This window comes from Pagrus major, chromosome 10 (assembly GCF_040436345.1).
Source record: "Pagrus major chromosome 10, Pma_NU_1.0".
Taxonomy (NCBI): Eukaryota; Metazoa; Chordata; class Actinopteri; order Spariformes; family Sparidae; genus Pagrus; species Pagrus major.
The window spans coordinates 13669345-13687318 of NC_133224.1; the positions used below are offsets into that span (position 1 = coordinate 13669345).

At 41.2% G+C, this 17974-nt stretch overlaps 1 protein-coding gene across 1 annotated transcript in view; it reads right to left on the reverse strand.

The window, feature by feature from the left end:
- The window catches only part of focad (focadhesin), a 49083-nt gene that overhangs the window by 7967 nt on the left and 23142 nt on the right, over positions 1 to 17974 (reverse strand). The window contains exons 12-33 of the mRNA XM_073475388.1: positions 15987 to 16091; positions 15608 to 15709; positions 15356 to 15483; positions 14730 to 14856; positions 14512 to 14646; positions 13179 to 13229; positions 12540 to 12623; positions 11250 to 11388; positions 10766 to 10954; positions 10020 to 10141; positions 9843 to 9935; positions 8171 to 8259; positions 6387 to 6428; positions 6126 to 6234; positions 5879 to 5995; positions 3890 to 4128; positions 3708 to 3797; positions 2602 to 2749; positions 2364 to 2483; positions 1955 to 2077; positions 1543 to 1620; positions 442 to 513 (exon numbers count right to left, since the gene is read on the reverse strand). Coding sequence (XP_073331489.1) covers positions 442 to 513; positions 1543 to 1620; positions 1955 to 2077; positions 2364 to 2483; positions 2602 to 2749; positions 3708 to 3797; positions 3890 to 4128; positions 5879 to 5995; positions 6126 to 6234; positions 6387 to 6428; positions 8171 to 8259; positions 9843 to 9935; positions 10020 to 10141; positions 10766 to 10954; positions 11250 to 11388; positions 12540 to 12623; positions 13179 to 13229; positions 14512 to 14646; positions 14730 to 14856; positions 15356 to 15483; positions 15608 to 15709; positions 15987 to 16091 — 2502 coding nt within the window. The remainder of the gene's footprint in view (positions 1 to 441; positions 514 to 1542; positions 1621 to 1954; positions 2078 to 2363; positions 2484 to 2601; positions 2750 to 3707; positions 3798 to 3889; positions 4129 to 5878; positions 5996 to 6125; positions 6235 to 6386; positions 6429 to 8170; positions 8260 to 9842; positions 9936 to 10019; positions 10142 to 10765; positions 10955 to 11249; positions 11389 to 12539; positions 12624 to 13178; positions 13230 to 14511; positions 14647 to 14729; positions 14857 to 15355; positions 15484 to 15607; positions 15710 to 15986; positions 16092 to 17974) is intronic.

Consider the following 17974-nt stretch of genomic DNA (forward strand, 5'->3'; position numbering starts at 1 on the left):
ACTAAACAAGTTAGGCTTAAATATGCTTCACAAGTGTTATGGTAATTAGCCTTTAGTGCAAGTGGAACATTTTCTGTGAAGGTGGCACAAGAAGAAAGGCACAATCATCTAAATCACAAATGTAAAGCCAATCTGACCATTAGATATCTTTAATCAAACAGTGACACACATGGGGCTTTTATGATGGCCACTTTCAGCTGCGATGAGTCAGGTGCCGCACTGATTGCATTTCCATTACCAGGGTTACCGGGCTTTGTTAGCAGCTATTCTTCGATGATACTGCAGGGAGGAAGAGTATTTACACACTTCCAAGTGCATAGCCATGTAGTAATGGACGTTTTGGCAAAGAGGAGAAGTGTCTGACATACTTGAGACATCTGAGAGGAGGTCACATTTTCACTAATGAAAAAACAGCATTAAGCATGAAACGTGTCTTCATACCTGTGTGATGGCTCGAATAACCTCGTTCAGCCTGCTCTGCTGCTGGGAGGAGAGCTCCAGCTCGCTCTTTAGCTGTGACACAGGACAACAAGCTTGATGGAACGTACAGGGACAGAAACATTCATGGCCTCATTCCAGCAAAAAGGTATCATTAAGAAATACTTCACCCCAAGACTGAAACATTTGTATTAATGCATCGCTCACATAGACCTGATTGTCAGATAAAAAAGTACTTACAGTAAGTGCTAAATCACATTGTTAGTTTAATGTTCAGGCTTCTCAAACACATGATGATTTAGAATAAAAAATAAATCAATAAATAACTTCTAGTGCGCTTCCTCCACCCTCTCCAGTCTCTCTCTGCACCACATTTCCTGCTCATCTCTACACTATCAACTATTAAATAATGGCTCAGTGAAAATAATCATGGGTTTGCCGACTATTGTTTTGAAGCCTCAAGTTTGGCAATATGGCCATCTCTATATTGTATTTTTCTGAACCAGAAGTGACCATATTTGGATGAGAGCCTGGAGCTGGGGAGCATCTCCTGATTGGATCTGACTGAGGACATGCCAACTCGCAATGTAGCAACGGCTTAAAGCATACCCTGGTTATCGTCTAATATTTTCTAAATGGAACCATAATTTACTAAATGAACATCATTCTGTATTGAAGATTTGAAACTAGCGACTGAGGTCATAAACTCATTAGGAGACTGTTTACTGAGGTTATAAATAAAGAGAGAAGTAGGGTCATTTTCTCATAAGCTTATATACCTCTGAATTTTGTTTTTTTAAACCAGTGGGGTTGCCCCATGCTGGCTATTACAAAAACTGCAGGTTTAAGGCACTTCAGCATTGACTTCACTTTTTAGACCTGAAAGCACCATCCACGTTTTCTACCGTCAATAGTCCTGATGAGTCAAAGTTCACTGTTTCAGGGTAACCAGATAATCGGTGAGCAGCCCTCGAACAGCAGTGTCACATTGACTGGAAGACTAGTGTCTGTTTACATTATGCACTGCTTGCTGTGAAACAAATAAATAATAAAAATATGCAAGGTTTGTAAAAACTGATCGCAGCAGAAAAGAGGATTTCCCACCTGGACGACGTAACTCTCTGATCCAACTAAAGCCACCAGGCCGTTGATGGCAGCCAGTCGCTGCATGGTGGGACAACCCTGAAACAACGAAATAATCCTCTACTGAGCACAAATCAGAGTAAAGGCTTGAATATATTACATAACAGGTTGCTCTGTGTGGAGTTTGCATGCTCTCCATGCGCTTGTGTGGGTTTCCTCTAACAGTCAAGAGACAACGTGACAAGAGTGTGAAAAAGAAAAGCTCTTATTTCAATTTTCTCCTCAGTATTCATCAGAAGTATGAACCCTGATATGTAAGCTGCACCAGGCACTTTTACATTCTGATAGTTTTAGATTGACAAGTGATGTAGATTTATGATAAATTCGGTATCTAATGGATCTGTAAATGGCAAAGAAAAGGTAGATATATTACCTCGGCCAGTAAGATCTTGATCCAAGCAGCCAGCAGGCGAGGATGGATGTCCTCTGCTTTACCGTGGCCAGACATTGAAAGGCCGTGGACCACCAGCCCTAGAGCCAGGGAGAAGCCTGGAGTCTGAACAGTATGGAAAACTGGGGTTAGCCTATAGAAAGGCCTCAAAATTGTACTGAATGCAGTACTTCAGTAAATTTACATCAAAATACTAAAATTGTCTTGGACAACTCGTGAGCACTGTAGCCAAGATGAGAAAAAAACTATAGAAGATCTCAATTCCCATCACTGTGGTTCATCCAGGTCCATCAAGAGATTGCTGTGGTGTGGTAACATCAGAATTACTGCACATGAAGCAGCTGCTAACCCTCCTGAAACAATCTCACTGACAAGAGACTCTGTTGCTGACCTGCTGGCTCTCCTCAGTCAGGGTGCGCAGAGTGTTCATTACTTCCTCAGCCTTGGCAGCATCTATAAGACCTCCACTGAAGGCTGAGACGCCCACACATGCCACAGAGTACGCCAAGACCTGCACATGTGGAGGAAGAGGAAGAGGAAGAGGAAGAGGAAGAACTAGAAATCAAATATCTCGTTGACCTCTCAAACTGCACCATAGTAAAACTAGTGTTGTGCAGTGTGGTTTGTACCTCTTGCAGCATGCGTCCCTGCCCACTGCTGTCCTGCAGGTTGGACAGTAGCTTGTCCAGTGTTTGGGTGACGTGGACATGTTGGTCCGTCTGTCCACTACTGCAGAGAGCTGCGAGCACCAGAGCCAGACCCAACACACAGCCAGTTCTGAGGGGGGGGAGAGAGGAGGAAGGGTTCGGGAAAAAGGACACTACATATAATATATTAATGTTCAGGGCAAGGGCACTGATGGAATGTAACTAGGTACATTTACTTATGTACTGTACTTAAGTACAATTTTGAGGTACTTGTAGTTTAGTATTTCCATTTTCTGTTACTTTGTACTTTCACTCCGCTACATTTTGCAGGCCAATATTGTACTTTTGACTCCTCCACATTCATTTGATAACTCAGGCAAAATCAAAATCAGGCTTTACTTTCAGACTTTTACTTAAGTACCATTTGTATGGGTTATTTTTACTTTTACAGAAGTAATACTTTAACAGGATATCCTTATGATGGAGCACGTGTAGCTCTGTAGCAAATACATGTTAATGAGAAGAGACAGATGTTCATTGGCTAGTTTTTATTCTGCCTAATCAAACTCTCTTTGTTTTCATGACTGAATAAACTGAATAAACAAACTGACCTTAAAAGGACAACACAATTTATACTGTTTGACTTTGAAGCTAGAAAAGTGGCAGGGTCCGCCACATATAAACAAACAGTGTTCTGGGACCTTATTTTCCTCTGAGAACAGCTTGTTTATTCACTTATGGAAAAAACACATATTTCTAAGTTTGTATTACTACCTCACTCATATTGTAAATATTAAAAGTGAGTTTGAATTTCTTCTCCAAAAACTACATAGTGCCTCTGGTCAAAGTATGACTTTAGTAGCGTCACATGACCGGATAATTGTATTGTAAAACTGCACACTAGCTTTGTTTGTCATTCTGCAGGCAGAAATTATATTTAAAAAATAAAAGCCCAATGCCAGGAATTTACTACACATCACTCATATCATCACAAACAACCAGTTGGAAGCCACTGGTATAAAGACAACAGCATGTTGTTAGACTCCTGCTGGTTAGGACTTCACATCAGGTCATGACCAGGCACTGACTTGTATTCCAGGTTGGGGTTGAAGGAGCAGCTTTCCAGAGCTTCCAAAGAGCTGAAGAGAAGATCGGTGTCCTTCTGAACCAAGACATCACTGTACAACAGAGAGAGGCAGACAGGTGACGGTAGGTAAATGATGGTTTACAGCCTGTGTTTGAGTCATTACTACAGACACACAGACCCTACCTGAGGCGCTGATGTTGCAGACTGGAAAGCACCATGCCGAGTGCAAGACCAGAGTGGAACTGGACAGCCTGGGAGTCATCAGCGGTGGGGGAGCCCGGCAGGCCAGCCTGCAGCACTGACAGGACCTGGACCAGATCATCCTTCTGCCACACCACCAGCACCGGGACCAGCAGGGACAAGGCCAAGCTGGCACAGGAGCGAGCTATGGCACTTGCTGTGTTCTCACCGGAGTAGGAGCGCTGAGAGGGAAGGAGGGTGTCAGGTGTGATTGAAACAGCACAACAGCCAATTTTATTACTCCATATAATTAGTAAGTGAGGAGAAGGCACTGCTGTGTGGTGTTTACAGGGTCAGATTACATTCTCAGTGTAGCAGTTAGAAAGCAGCAAAGAAACAAGGACACCTGCAGGAGCTTAAGGCTCATTACATGTCATGTTCTCAGCAGCCACACACAAAGGACAAAAGCCCATTCATGCTGTCAGAAAGTCTCTTAAACTTAATTGATATACAGTACATTAAGTTTTTGTTCACTGTAATTATTTCCCCTCTCCATGCCGACTATGAAGTGAGTTTCCACAGTCTTCATTCTGTGCAAAAATGCAGTCATCTTAAGCTATTATAAGGTTTGTGTAACTATCCCTCTGTTGCAGCTCAGCAGGTACCCAGTGTCCATGGGAACACAACCAGGGAGTTAGTAGTAAAAACACTTTGGAAGGCAGCTTGTGTCAAGGCTGACGGTGCTGTAATGATGTTTTCTTGTCACAAAGCACTCCTCATCTCAACAAGACAGATAGCAACCACACTACCTGTGGTTTCCAAACCTCCACCCACACCGCCACCAGTGGGATAGAAAACAAGGTTTCGTGTTTTCTATCAAGGCACAGTGTCTCGGTGTGTAAACTGGTGTTGTTCAGTATCGATAACAAAACCGTTTTTTAAGTACTGTATGTGCTAACATTTCTGGAAATCAAGACACTTCCACTTCCCTTTTGGACACTTACAGTGTACTACACAGCATTGATATGCAAGACAAGAAGTGCATTTCAGAAACCTGAGACACTGTTTTTCTTTCTTTCGGTTCCTGGAACAGTTTCCAGCACTGGATTGCATTTTTACAAATAGAAAGTTCAAATTCCAGTCTTTGTCTACAATGAAGTGTAATCAGTGAAATGAGCAGCAGTTGTAATGAAAAACATTCTGATTTTAGGGCTGCATTGAATTATTATTATTATTATTATTACTGTTGCTTGTGTGTTAGACTGTGTTTATGTAATGCTTGTCTCATATGCTTGTATGTAAGTAGTGGATATGTTGAATGTACTGTTGCATTTTAGCCTTTGATATTTCCAAGCCCTTTCCCTCAAGAGGCTTTGCCTTTTGCCAGGCCACCATTGTGAATAAGAATTTGTTCTTAATGACATTCCCGGTTAAATAAATACATACATACATACATAAATACTTTGCCTGTTATTTTTAGTCAATAGTCAATTTATCAAAAAAATAAATAAAAAAATAAATAAATAAATGAAATGAATAAAATTAAATTTCTCACCAGTTTTTTCATATTTTGTTTGCCAGATCGAATTGAATAATTGAATGAACGGATGACACATGGACTGAAATTGTAAGACTGAAAACTGGTCCCAAAATGTCTAAATGGACAAAGCGACTATCAGCTGCAACCTCCTGTAAATCGAGCCCTGAATTCATTTTTATTCAAACTGGCAAACTTTGGCTCACCTCATGCTGTCTAGTGTTTAGAATTTTGTGTCTTTTTTATGATCTGTCGTTGTTTTTGTTTAATTGTTTAATTGTTTATTCTGTTTTCTGTTTTTATGGTCTGATGTTTTTATTAAATCTATTTGTAAGCACTTTGAGGCCCCGCACTGTAAAATGTTCTATATTAAATACATTTTACGCAATTATATTTATAGTAGTTTTCAGGGCAGATGACACAAAAACATCAAGCAAAAGTCTGATGAAACTTACATGGAGGAACCATGGGAAGACTTGTCCTCGGGCCTTGTAGCTGCTGCTGCTGATGCTGAGCAGGGTGTTGAGAACCATGGCCAACCAGCTGGCTGTGGGCACAAATTCTGGTCCAGCCTACAGTGACAAGTCGGTAAAGACGATTTACAGAGAATTCTGCATAAGCTGTGCCTTCATACACACCTTTGTTTGTGGGATCTGAGAACTATATCACACAGTGATTGGGTTCAGATATTGAGTGTGTTACCCCGAGGCTCCCGTCACTATCAGCAGGCAGGTTGCTCTCATATTTAGCGAGGACAGCAGCCAGGCCGCTCAGAGCCAGGATGGAGTTTCCCTGAACAACAGGACTGTCCCTGAACAATACAAAGAACATCCTATTGTTAGCATTGTTAGTATTGACACTCAGAGGGCCAGATCACATGTGTGATTGAATGCAACATATTAAGTTGTAACCAACTATTTTGTTTTCAATCTACAATGTAGTGATCACAAGCAGGGGACTCACTTTGTCGCAGCTTTGATGACGTCTGCCAGCTGATCTCTGGCCCTGAGGGAGGAGGAGAAAAAGATGGAGAGAAAACAAAGATGAGGAAGAAAGGATGAAAGAAACAGAGAGAAACAGTGATTTCAGTGTCATCGCTGTATGAAAGAAGGATCTCTCTTCTGCCCCCATGGGGCCCGGCTGGGCTCAGCCTGAAAAAGCAACGTGGGGCCGCCCCCTTGTGGGCTCATCATCCGCAGGGGAGAGAAATGGGGTGGGGTGCATTGTGTATCTGCCGGTGGGCAGGGGGGGGACCTTGGGCATCCTGACCCCTGGGTTTCGCAGACTGGCTGGTGCAGGAGGTAGAGAGGTACCAACTAGATATAGTTGGGCTCACTTCCACACACAGTGCCAATTCTGGAACTAAACTCCTGGAGAGGGGGTGGACTCTCTCCTTTTCCGGAGTTGCCCAAGGAAAGAGGTGCCGGGCGGATGTGGGGATACTCTGCTTTGTTGTAGTTCCTCCTGAGGAACATGAGGGTCACCTCTATGGCATTGCAGGTCGCTGGGGGGAAGGCTCTGACTGTTGTTTGATTCGCCCTGAGATGCTGAAGGCTCTGGACATTGTTGGGCTGTCTTGGTTGACACACCTTTTCAGTGTCACTTAGGTTGGGGACTGTAGAGTATGCTCCCTTGCCCCAATCCTGTTCATGATATACATGGACAGGATCTCAAGGCTCAGCCATGGTGAGGAGAGTGTCTGGTTTGGGAACCTCAAAATTGCATTTCTGTGTGTGAAGTGGTCAGGATGAGAGTCAGCAACTTTAAGTCTGGAGCTATGGTTTCTCAGCCAGAAAATGGTGGATTGCCCCCTCTGGTTGGGGCTGAGATCCTGTCCCAGGTGAAGGAGTTTAAGTATCTCGGGGTCTTGTTCAGTGATGGGAAAGTGGAGTGTGAGATGGACAGGCGGTTTGGTGTACTACAGGCATTGTATTGGACAGTCATGGTGAAGAAGGAGCTGAGCCAGAAGGCAAAGCTTTTCGACTGACCAGCACATCTGCATACAAGTAGCCAAAATGAGTTTCCTCCAAAGGGTGGCTGGGCTCAGACAGGCCTTCGCATCAAAAGAGGAGCCAGCTGAGGTGGTTCGGGCATCTGGTTAGAATGCCTCCTGGGCACCTCTTTGGAGGTTTTCCAGGCACAACCAACTGGGAGGAGACCCCAGGGCAGACCCTAAACTCTCTGGAGAGATTGTATATCTCATCTGGCTTGGGAACGCCTCAGGTTCCCCCAGGAGCTGGAAAGCATTTTTGGGGACAGGAATGACTGGGGCAGGGCTGAGCCTTGATGATTGTTTGTGTCCAAGTCATGAGTCACTATGACATGTGGCAAATATGGACAAAAAGAAATGCCTATCTTGTCTGAGTACTTGGAAGTGTCAGGGGCAGCATGCTTTTTACTGGTCAGCAGACTGTACTGTCTATGAGACCGGGAGCAGCTACACTATGCAACAACTACACCTTAAAACTGCAGATGTTTCTGGACATGTATATCTTAGGTACAATGTGTGTGTGAACAAGACACATTCATGAGGTTTCCTCAATTTGAGCCATAATGTCCACAAATTCAGTTTAGAGAAAGCTATCAATAATAAGATAATAATACAGTACATGTCATTGCATCATTATTGTCTGCAAAAATGGTGCACTTTACTACATGCTACCACTGAATCCCCTTTAGTAGTTAACTTGTTTTGAACGTGTGTGTAAGTATAAAGCTAGCAGTATATTCATGTAAGTGATTCTCACCACAGCCAGGCACAGTGTTGTTTGTACTGCAGCTCCTGTGGGTTCCCTTTGCCCTGTTTCTGCTGCATCTCCAAATCAGCACGTCGACCCTGAACACACACACACGAATTAAACCATAGAAAACCAGAGTTAACTTGACCATGAAAGACATCCAATTCATTCTGTCAAACTCAGAGAAACTTTGTCAGGATGGGTTTTGGAAGGCCAATACAAAAGGAAGAAGCCTTGAATTTATCATCTGAATATTACACAGAAATAATGGAACAGTGAAACAGACAAGTTGTTGCATTAGAACTGATATAATTACTGAGTCATTTATAGTCAACTCTTTTTTTTACCAGTAATTGTAACAAATGACTTGTTTTAAGGTTATAAGGTATTCTTCATGTTGACCTGCTGCCAACTTGTTTCACTATTACAGTTTTTACAGACATAATAACTTTCAGAACGAGACATAGACATAACTACGGACTTCCATAGCTGCCAATATGAAAATCAAATAATTTAATCAAATTGAGATCATTTAATTAAATTTAAATTTCATTTTCAATGTCTGTGTGCATAATGTTGTCAAAAACCCTTTTATTTTTTAATAATAAATTAATAATTCATACATGTAATTCCAAAATGAAAATTAAAACTCCATGGATGAATATTTTTTAGTGCACAAAACAGCAAAATGTAATGTGGAAAGACCTTTTTTTCATTTTCAACTAAACATAAGATTTACACAGAAAATGACACAGCAAACTGGACTTATAAAAATGCAATAAAATTGTCCCTAGCTGTAACCTGAGACTTAATGAATTATGTGGTCTTAGACCCTGAATGTGACGTTCTGATTTTAGCCCATTTGTTTGAAAAATATAATGGAAATTATCTTTTTCATGGCTATTTTGATAATGGTAGGATTTTCATTGTCCTCTTTTGTTAATAGTCAATAATCAAAACCAATGGGCAGGATTTTACTTCCAATTGGAAGTAAGTCCAACAATCAGAAGCAAGGACATATTCCACTGCTTTGGTTTCTGTCCAGGTTTGACACTCACTGGCTTTATCCACAGTTATGATCTCTCCACTATATACAGTAGGAACGCTGGTTATCACATGAAGACCGTTCATAAGTAGGTCATGTGATAACAAATGATCCATCTTTGTGACAACTGAACAAACCTCTCTGAGACCAAGGGGTGTGGTTGAAGTGGATATTGAAAACCTACTAGATTAAAAGTTCATTTTCATACCCATTGTCTGTTGGGCCTAACATTGTTTTATCAGAATTTTGTCAAACATCATGCACACACATATTGAAAACAAAATTCTAATTTGATTCGATAATTTCATTTCATTTCATTTTAATATTGGCAGCCACAAACTTCCATACATATCCTTGTAATTCCTGCTGCATCAGCAGTTTATGGACTGTCAAATGCAGTCTGTCAAGACATGATGTCACGTTTACTGGTGAAATATCAATTATGGAAACGGGTGTTTTTCATTAAATCTGCCCTGCTGAAAATCCTTAGAGGTTGAATCCAGTCTCCTTTTTAACATATCTTTTCTCTGTGCTCTTTCTGAACAGTGCCTGAAGAACGTTTCCTTTCTAGAACCCCATGTAGTACTTCAATAAACATATAATACAGTTGATGGATCAACTGTCAGAAGCACAAACCTGTAGGACAGCGTGGAAAGCTCGGCTCATGAAACCTCGCCAGGCCTGGGGCAGGAAGAGGGCACGGTGCCATTCAGATGGCTGAATGTTCACCTACACATCAAAAACAACAAGCAGAGGTTTCGTTAAAACCACAGAGGAGTGTGAGAGGCAGAGGAGGAGAAGGATTAGACCTACTTCATGAATGAGGGCTGTCAAGGTCTGCTGGTAGCTGCGGCTGCGGCTTATGAGGAAACGATCAATTGGTCTGCCATCACGATCCGTCTGCACAGGCAGCTCGTAACAGAGCAGCAGCCCAGCTACACACACACACACACACACACACACACACACACACACACACACACACACACACACACACACACACACACACACACACACACACACACACACACACAGGTCAAGTTTTGATTAAGCTGAGGCAGTAAGTTAGGTTTAGGAAAACATCATGGTTTCAGTTTAAAAAACTAACTTACGTAAGTATTTAAAAATGTTATTGATAACATGCAGCCACTAAGTGTTGCATTTCTTCTCCCCCCTTCCATTACATTCACGTCACAACAACACAGTTCTTCCAATCATTTACCGCCTCCAGTGGTTCACAGTTTGCTGTAGCTAACATTGCAAAAATTATCAATTCACAATCACAAAGTTTTTAAGGAAAAGAGATTTTTTGTATCGGATCGGATCGTTCCGATACAAAAAATCTCTTTTCATACAGTTTATTAGGCAATGTTATTTGTACCAGACTCGTGTCCAATAACAACTGTAATAATTATTATATTATTGACTGATGCAGATTCCTTGTTCAATATGTAAGTGGACACAATAATAAAAATAACCCTAAACACCTCTGCAGTGTAATGTAATTGAACACAAATATTTCCACAAAGCAATAAAATAAAAATATAACATGTTGTCACCTGCTAGTCCGGTCTTCAGGCCAGGCTGCTTGTTTTTCTCGTAGGTTTTCAGCATGAACGATGGAATTCCTGCCACGGTTTTACCCTGGTCCGAACGCAGGTTTCCTCCTCTCAGGGCTGAGAAGTAAACCCCCCGAGGCATCTGGCTCATCTCCTGCTTCACCAGCGAGGTGAGGAAGAGTTCAAAGGCTGAAATATCAAGTAGAGTATCAAGATGAACTTCTGTGAGGAGGAATTCTCAAAATATGTAAGACTGAAGCAAAACTACAACTGAACGTCCCAGGAGTGTAAGGTATGACAATGATAGATGGGCACGAGGTTCACGGCATCACCCAAAATCCAAACCTGCCTCCAATATGATGCTTCACTGCCCTCCCACTATTAACACTGCCGATTGTGTTTGATGAAGCGCCGGGCCCAGCTGGAAGCACCATAGCACCAGTATGAAGCCTCATCTCTGACTGACTATAATTTTACAATTTACCTGGTAGGACAGATGCGGGGGTGAGAGCCATCAGCTTCACATAAGATGAACCTGGGATGCTGAGATCCTTTTCTTCCTCTTCTTTCTCCTCCTCTTGTAGATCCTCCTCATTTTCAGGGAGCTTTGCAGGTGGCCTGGCCTACAGAGTGCACAGAGCAGAAGCAATACATACACCTGAATGCTAAGGAACGGACAATATGAACTGAACATAAAGCTACAGCCGATCTAATCAGAACCTATAAACTGAGCAGAAAATCTAAATGACCATACAGCTGTACGAACAGTTGAAGTGCAACGCATGTGTTCTAAAGCCAAACAAACGCATACGTACAAACATTTATCTTATTTAATTTATCTTACAGTTGGTAAGTTAGAGTAAATCCTACATTTTGAAGGAAGCACCTGCTAGCTACTGTTTGCACGGTGCTGTGGAAGTTACAGGAGCTAAATATTATTGTTGGCCTTTTGATGCAGTCTAAAGTGAATTGCAGTGGACTGCACAGGCTGTTAATACTATCTTGATTTTTTTTTGTAATTAGGAGCTCACAAGTCGACCGCAATGCTGGTGGCTCTGTGAGACGGCACTTAGCCACAGCGGTGCTTTGAGCTCTGTGCCAGCATCAGCATGCTAACATGCTCGGAATAACAATGCTATCATGCTACTTTTAAGCAGGTATAATGTTTTCCCATGTTCGCCATCTGATATTAGCATGTTAGCATGCCTAACAACACACAACAGCAATACAACAGCAATAATAACAGAAAACAACACACAACAGCAATAAGAACAAAGTACAGCTAGGGTTGACGGGAATTACGGTTTGTCAGATATTTTTCCAAACCAAACTACTTGACAAACAAAATATTGACCAACTGATCGTGCTGGATGAAATCTCAGGCAAATCATCTGATAGAGAGTGGATCAAAGTAGTGCAGGAGACCACCATTACCATCCCCAGAGCTATGCCGCTAGCATGGCTAAAAACTAAGACGCAAACACAACTCAAACAAATCTGCACCAACTTACTCACTGTATTAAATGGATATAGCAGCTTTACACATGGCAGTGAATAGAAAAAGATAAATCACTGATTTTAGAATATTCTGATACCTCTGAAGACCTGACTTTCGGTTTGTTGTAAAATGTCACAGATACCCTGTGAAAACCTTTCACCTTATATTGAAGATACAGGCTAATGGTTAATTCAAATTTAACTTTTCCATGTCATAATTTGCATGACTTTCTTAGATAGACTTGAGACTGTTAGGAGAGTGGAGCAGGACTCATACTGCCTCAGGAAGGAGATTTATTGTGTGGGCCGCTTCAGGAAAATCTGCCAAAGCCCTGTAGCCACAGCTGGCCATCTCTGGATCCTGTTAGAGCACACACACACACATTTTTTTCAGAGTTTTGTATAGATGACTCAACATTTGACATACACACTGCATGAGATGTTTGGTGGTGTAGCAGTAAAACACTGACTCAAAAAATGCTTTCATCTTCATAAACCTGAAGGGAGCAGCTGAGTTTCTGGTAATTCTTTGTGAGTTCATGACTACAACTGACCTATTTCAGATGACACAGAGTCATTTTATCCACTGCCAATATAAAACAAACTATGAGCACAGCTTTGTCAATGTACTGGATGTTCAGTTTAGGATTATAGATACTAGATTTCTACTTTTGTAAGTTATATGTAAGAAATGTTTTGCAGCACCAACATTGTGTTAGCAATTATGAGTATTCTGAATTATTTGCCAAAACCTTTGATAAATTCTGTAAATAATGGCAAAAACACTCAGTCAAGGCAACTGCAGACTTCGGGTTACACACACACACACACACACACACACACACACACACACACACACACACACACACACACACACACACACACACACTCTTACACACATCTTCAGTCCACAGACCTTGCTCACGGCATAATTCCAGAGAAAGCTGACCACCTCCTCTTTCAGTTTCTGGAAAAACACAGATAAAAAGACTTTTTAAAGCGACAGCAACTTCCAATGTTTTTACAATCCAGCAGCAAATTGTGGCTGCCAAGAACATCTAATATCGTCTTAATAAGAGACAACAGAAGTCTCACCAAAGATTTAGCCAGTGCAAATTGTGTGTTACAAAATTAGCTTATCATCACCAGCTGAAGGATTTCTAACTCATTTTCTTATTACTAGAATTATCAAAAGACCCTTTATATCTAAAAATCCCTTCAATCCTTAGCATCAGAAGCTAACGAGCATTCATTCTTGTTTGTTACTGTACTGTACAGGTACAATGGCAACTTCACTGTGGCAACAAACACCAGGAAGCTGCACACTGTCACTACATCCAGAGGTTGTTCACTACATTTTTGACTACATACAAACCAAACTATTTCACATGTTCATATTATCTAAAAAAAATGATTTATAGGAGGTGCTGGCAGGCTTGTTTTTTTTTTTTTTTTTTAACTTTGGACAGAGCCAGGCTATCTTATTTTCCCTGCTTCCAGTCTTTATGCTAAGCTAGGCTAACCACATCCCGACTCTAGTTTTGAACAGAGGTTTATTTGGTATTAAAGGTTCTCTGTGGAACTTCTGTGTTGGTATGGAAGCTGATCGTTGTTTTATGTTAGCAGACTCCATTTCTATCCAACGTCATTTTTCACATCACGTTACAATCCGCTCACATATGACCAATGAAAAAGTGATTAATATATGCAAATTGTTACAAATTGTTGTATAGAGTCCCATTAAATCATACATTTACAAATAGGACACTTGTATAGAAACGCAAATGTACTGCAATCAGTGAAACGTAGGCCAGTGGGAACCTAACGCTGGTTGGCTGTGTTTGTATGTCCATGTGAACATGTTGTTTATATATCCTTATTTATTGTTAGTCCATGTAAACATAGCTGGCTAACAAGCTAACTTATGTATGTTGAGGTGTGTCACAACATATCCTACAGCTGCATGGGTCTCTATGTGAAAAGCTCATCTACCTCGATTCTCAGGGGCTGACACCAAAACTTCAGATATGTTCAGATGAGTTACAACACATATATACATTATATATATAGATTATTCATCTTTAACATTGTTTCATTAGCATGAGGTTTTATTTGTTGAAGAATTAGTCGGTGTCTTTTTTGATATTACCACTGGGAGGAGCCAAAGTTAGGAACAGACAGGAAGACACAAAACCCCCAAAATAAAGCTCCAGGATTAAAGAGAAGCTTTCCTGAGGCAGAGCAGATACCTCGTACTCCTCTGACTTGACAGTGAGCTGGGGAACCAGAGCCAGAAGTTCAGCTATGGCTTTAACAATCAGTGGACGGGAGTCACAGCTCAGCTCTGGCCCAAGACTTCTCCATGTTGAGATGATATCCACTACCTGCAAAACAAGCCTCATAAAAACTCTGTTGCTATGTTTACATTGGCTGTGTGTGTGCTTGTGTGTGTGTGTATATGTGTGACCTCTGTCCGGCACAGCTCCTGTAGTCCTTGCAAGGCGAGAGCAGCAGGGGTTGCCATGTCTGGTTTGGTGCACTGGTTCAGAGTGAGTGTAATGGCAGCCAACATGTCACCACCATGCTGGTAAGGCCTGAGACAGAAAGGCAAGTGTGTGATACATAATACATGACAATCCTCTTAATCACAACATGTGGACGGCTGAGGTGGAAAACAACCTTAAAATCAGGTAATCAAGTCGGTTGTTTTGATTTATTCACTACATAATGAGGTATTTTCACTTTTGTTGAATTTGAAATTTAAAGGAATATGAACACATACAACATTTACATGTGCAGTATTTCTATCAGATCACCCTACATCTGTACAGAGGCATTACCCTACCATTAAAGGGATGTAAGTTACAACCTAAGCTAATGCTGTATTGTCTACAAGGCATTTGTCACGTGCAGTAGGCTAACTTCTAAGTTTATCAAAGAAAAACCCTTGAACCAAACATAAATGTAATATAAATGACCACAGAAAAAACATCAGACTGCTGATTATTACTGTTCTTTGTCAGTCTCCATCATATTTAATCAATCAGAGCCTTGTGTCAAGCACCACTTGAGTCTAGCGTGTGGTGGTCTGACCTCTCTCTGCAGATGTCCCTGAGACAGGCGGCCCTGGCCAGGATGTGCTCCCACTGGGTGTCCCTCCCCAGCACCACCCTACTGTCCTGCTGGCCCAGCAGACGCTGCAGCTCCGGGTAGATTCGATCCTTACAGGAATGAACAAAGTCATTTATGAGCAAACAAGAGGACAACATAGGAAACATTTTAAAATATAAAGAAGGTCTGCATACATTTCTATGAGGAGAGTAATTATTATTTATTATCACAGACCTGTTTCTTCCAAAGAGCAGTCATGAGACGCATTGCCACTGCTCTCAGCTTGGGCGCACTGGCCAGCATGTGGAGAGTCTGCAGCACCATGGGCACACAGAGCTGGAACATTAAAGCACATGGTGTGTGTTAATGGTTAAAATTATCTGTAAAGAGCTTCATGCATATTCTCACAGATGTGAAAGAGTCCTCTGCATATAGACACAGTTTTGCATATTCAGATTATGAATTCTGCTTTAATAAGAACAATCCTTAGAGATGATGATTTAAAAAAATAAAAGGTATACACAACAGCAAGGTGAGGCGCAGTGGTTTATATTTCATGTCATAAGATCTTCATTTGTAAAGTAGGACAGTGGAGGCCAGAGGTGCTCAGTACCTTGTGAGTCCCGAGGTTTGGCAGGCAGTTCAACACAGCATGAGCCTGGCCTGGATTCTTTTCTCTCCCCAGTTTGAACAACAGAACAGGAATCAGGGAGGGGACCTGCAGACACACATGTGAGTTTCGATAAAGGAAACACCCAAGTAAAGTGAGGGGCCGCATTTATCAAGTTGCTCAGAGGAGGAAATGAGTCGGAATTGGCCCAAAATTCTCAGAGTGAGGCATTTTCGAGTAAAACTGTTTCTTAGGAAATCATTCCTATCTGTGCTAACATTTAGGAGAGCTCCTGAGTTTTTCTCAGCTGTTGGGTGTCACCAGGAGATGGTGTTCTGGCAGAGATATTCCACAAGAGGGGAGATCAATGACGACAAGTTTATTCAAAAATCTCACAACAATTATGCACGGAAAATGCAGCTGTGCAGCAGTGATGACTGTCGGAACAGTTTCATCAGTCCTACATTTAACTTTAACGCTGCTCTTCTAGAGCTTCATAAAGACAATGTGGATGACTCAAAGGTCCTCAGTGAGCTTTTATTTTGAACATGATATCCCCTGGTGTGTCATGAAGGACATCTCAACCTAATTACAACATCAGCAGCTTTAATATTTGAGAGATGTGTTCATACATTTTCCCACCTGTGGGAGACCAATAGAGGTTTCAGCATTATTGTTACATGCAGCTGGTTCAAATTTCCTGTGCTACTATTTAAATTCGCCTATATCTTTACTTATAGTACATGGGTAAATGGACAATATCATGAGATTAAAGTGTTTATTTTCTCATCTTTTGAAATCATATTTAAGTATATATTATTTTGGTAACTAGTTACCCCAGTTACTTGCCTATTTTCTGCATTTCGATGTTTCCCCTCAACTAACTATGATTTGCCTTACAGGGTTTTGGATTGACTTGGATTTAAAGTGATTAAAGTGTTTCTGTTCCTATCCTGACACAAACCTGCGTTGAAACTAATCTTTGTAATGTTAATAACAAATGACCAGAGTCCGATGTTACTTTCTATTCTTGTATCCACTATCATCAGAGACAGAACTCTACATTACACTCTTAAAATCTAAAACTTGAAGTTCAGTGAACTGGTACTGAATAGTATATACAATTTCTTAATTTTAAATGTAATCATGGTGAGTAAACTGAACTACAAAAAATGGTAAATACATTTTTTCAGTCTACTAACCGCCCAAAGCGCTTTACAACACCTGTCACATTCACTCATCCACACACACATTCATACACTGATGGCAGAGGCTGCCATGCAAGTGCCGACCTGCTCATCAGGAGCAGTTTGGGGTTCAAAATCTTGCTTAAGGATACTTTGATGTGCAGCCGGGGGAGCTGGGGAATCGAGTCTGGTGTCTATTCTGGGCTGAGACCTATCCTCCATCAAACATGCAAATCTGTTTGCTAGTTTTTGTGTAATCGTGCTGAGAAATCCACCAACCAACAAAGAAACGTACACAGGCAAAGGTAATAAGTCCAAGATAAGCTTGACTTCCAGTAACACTCTTGTTTGTTTTTACTACTAAAGCAGTGCAGTGTAATTTTAGCCATTGTGCTATTATAATGTTCATGCTAATCATTGACAGATGCTTGTTTTAGTTCATAGTTTTGGTTTTACAGCCCGAAAACTTTACTTTTTTGTTTCAGTCTCATCAGAGTCATTTCCAGCAGCAGCTGTTTTCAGTCAAAAACCTCTAAAAACCCACTTTACACTAACTACTCAGCACCAAACAGCAAACAGACACAGTTAGAGACTAGCGGGATAACATAGTGGAACATTTAGCAGCTACAGAGACCGATATTTCCCTCAGGAGCTAAAAGGACAGTCAATATTGGATTGTCTTCATCAGGGGATATAAACACGACTCTAAATGAATATCAATGTGTCTCTGTGTCTGATGGATGTGTAATTAGACACAGTTTGTATTTTCTACCATAAGGGGTGTCTCAATCAAAACAATGACAA